The 478-nt window shown below is 44.8% G+C and overlaps 1 protein-coding gene across 1 annotated transcript in view; it reads left to right on the top strand.

The window, feature by feature from the left end:
* Nucleotides 1-478, top strand: part of LOC119581763 — a gene marked incomplete at its 3' end in the record, with an annotated part of 38,490 nt that overhangs the window by 36,595 nt on the left and 1,417 nt on the right. The window contains 2 exon segments of the mRNA XM_037929897.1: nucleotides 43-103; nucleotides 367-461. Of these exon segments, the coding sequence (XP_037785825.1) occupies nucleotides 43-103; nucleotides 367-461 (156 nt within the window).

The following is a 478-nucleotide window of genomic DNA, read 5'->3' as shown; positions in this document are numbered from 1 at the left end:
CACATATTTATGCACATAGTATGATGTTTTCTGCCCCGTCAGGTGTTCTCTGCAAGAGATCCGTCGCGGGCGCTACGAGGAAATGGACAGAGAGGGATTCAGGGTCAGTCGTTTATCCTTTGTAAAGTGAGCCCTTGTTGAGTGTCCTTTCAGACTGTTATTGGCAGGGGCGTTATGGCCATGAAAGCATTACTCTGATTTACAAGACCATTTTATCGTTTATAGATAAAGAAGAAAGAAATTTCTCTATTATGATTATTTCTAATGATGGTAAAGGACTTTTAAGATCGTCTGGTATACTATGAGGATGAGGAAATAAACTGTTATCATTTAGTCCAACGAAATGACGAATTCGTGAATCGGCAGATTATGGCTTTGGTCACGGAAACGCTACCGAGGGCGCTGAAGCTGGACCTATACGAGATCGTCGCCCTGCGCACGCACATCCACTACAGCGACAGGTGAGCCGCGGCAGACA

Source organism: Penaeus monodon, chromosome 15 (assembly GCF_015228065.2).
Source record: "Penaeus monodon isolate SGIC_2016 chromosome 15, NSTDA_Pmon_1, whole genome shotgun sequence".
NCBI classification, from domain to species: domain Eukaryota; kingdom Metazoa; phylum Arthropoda; class Malacostraca; order Decapoda; family Penaeidae; genus Penaeus; species Penaeus monodon.
The sequence above is the reverse complement of the archived record's forward strand: the minus strand, read 5'-3'. Positions and strand labels throughout refer to the sequence as shown.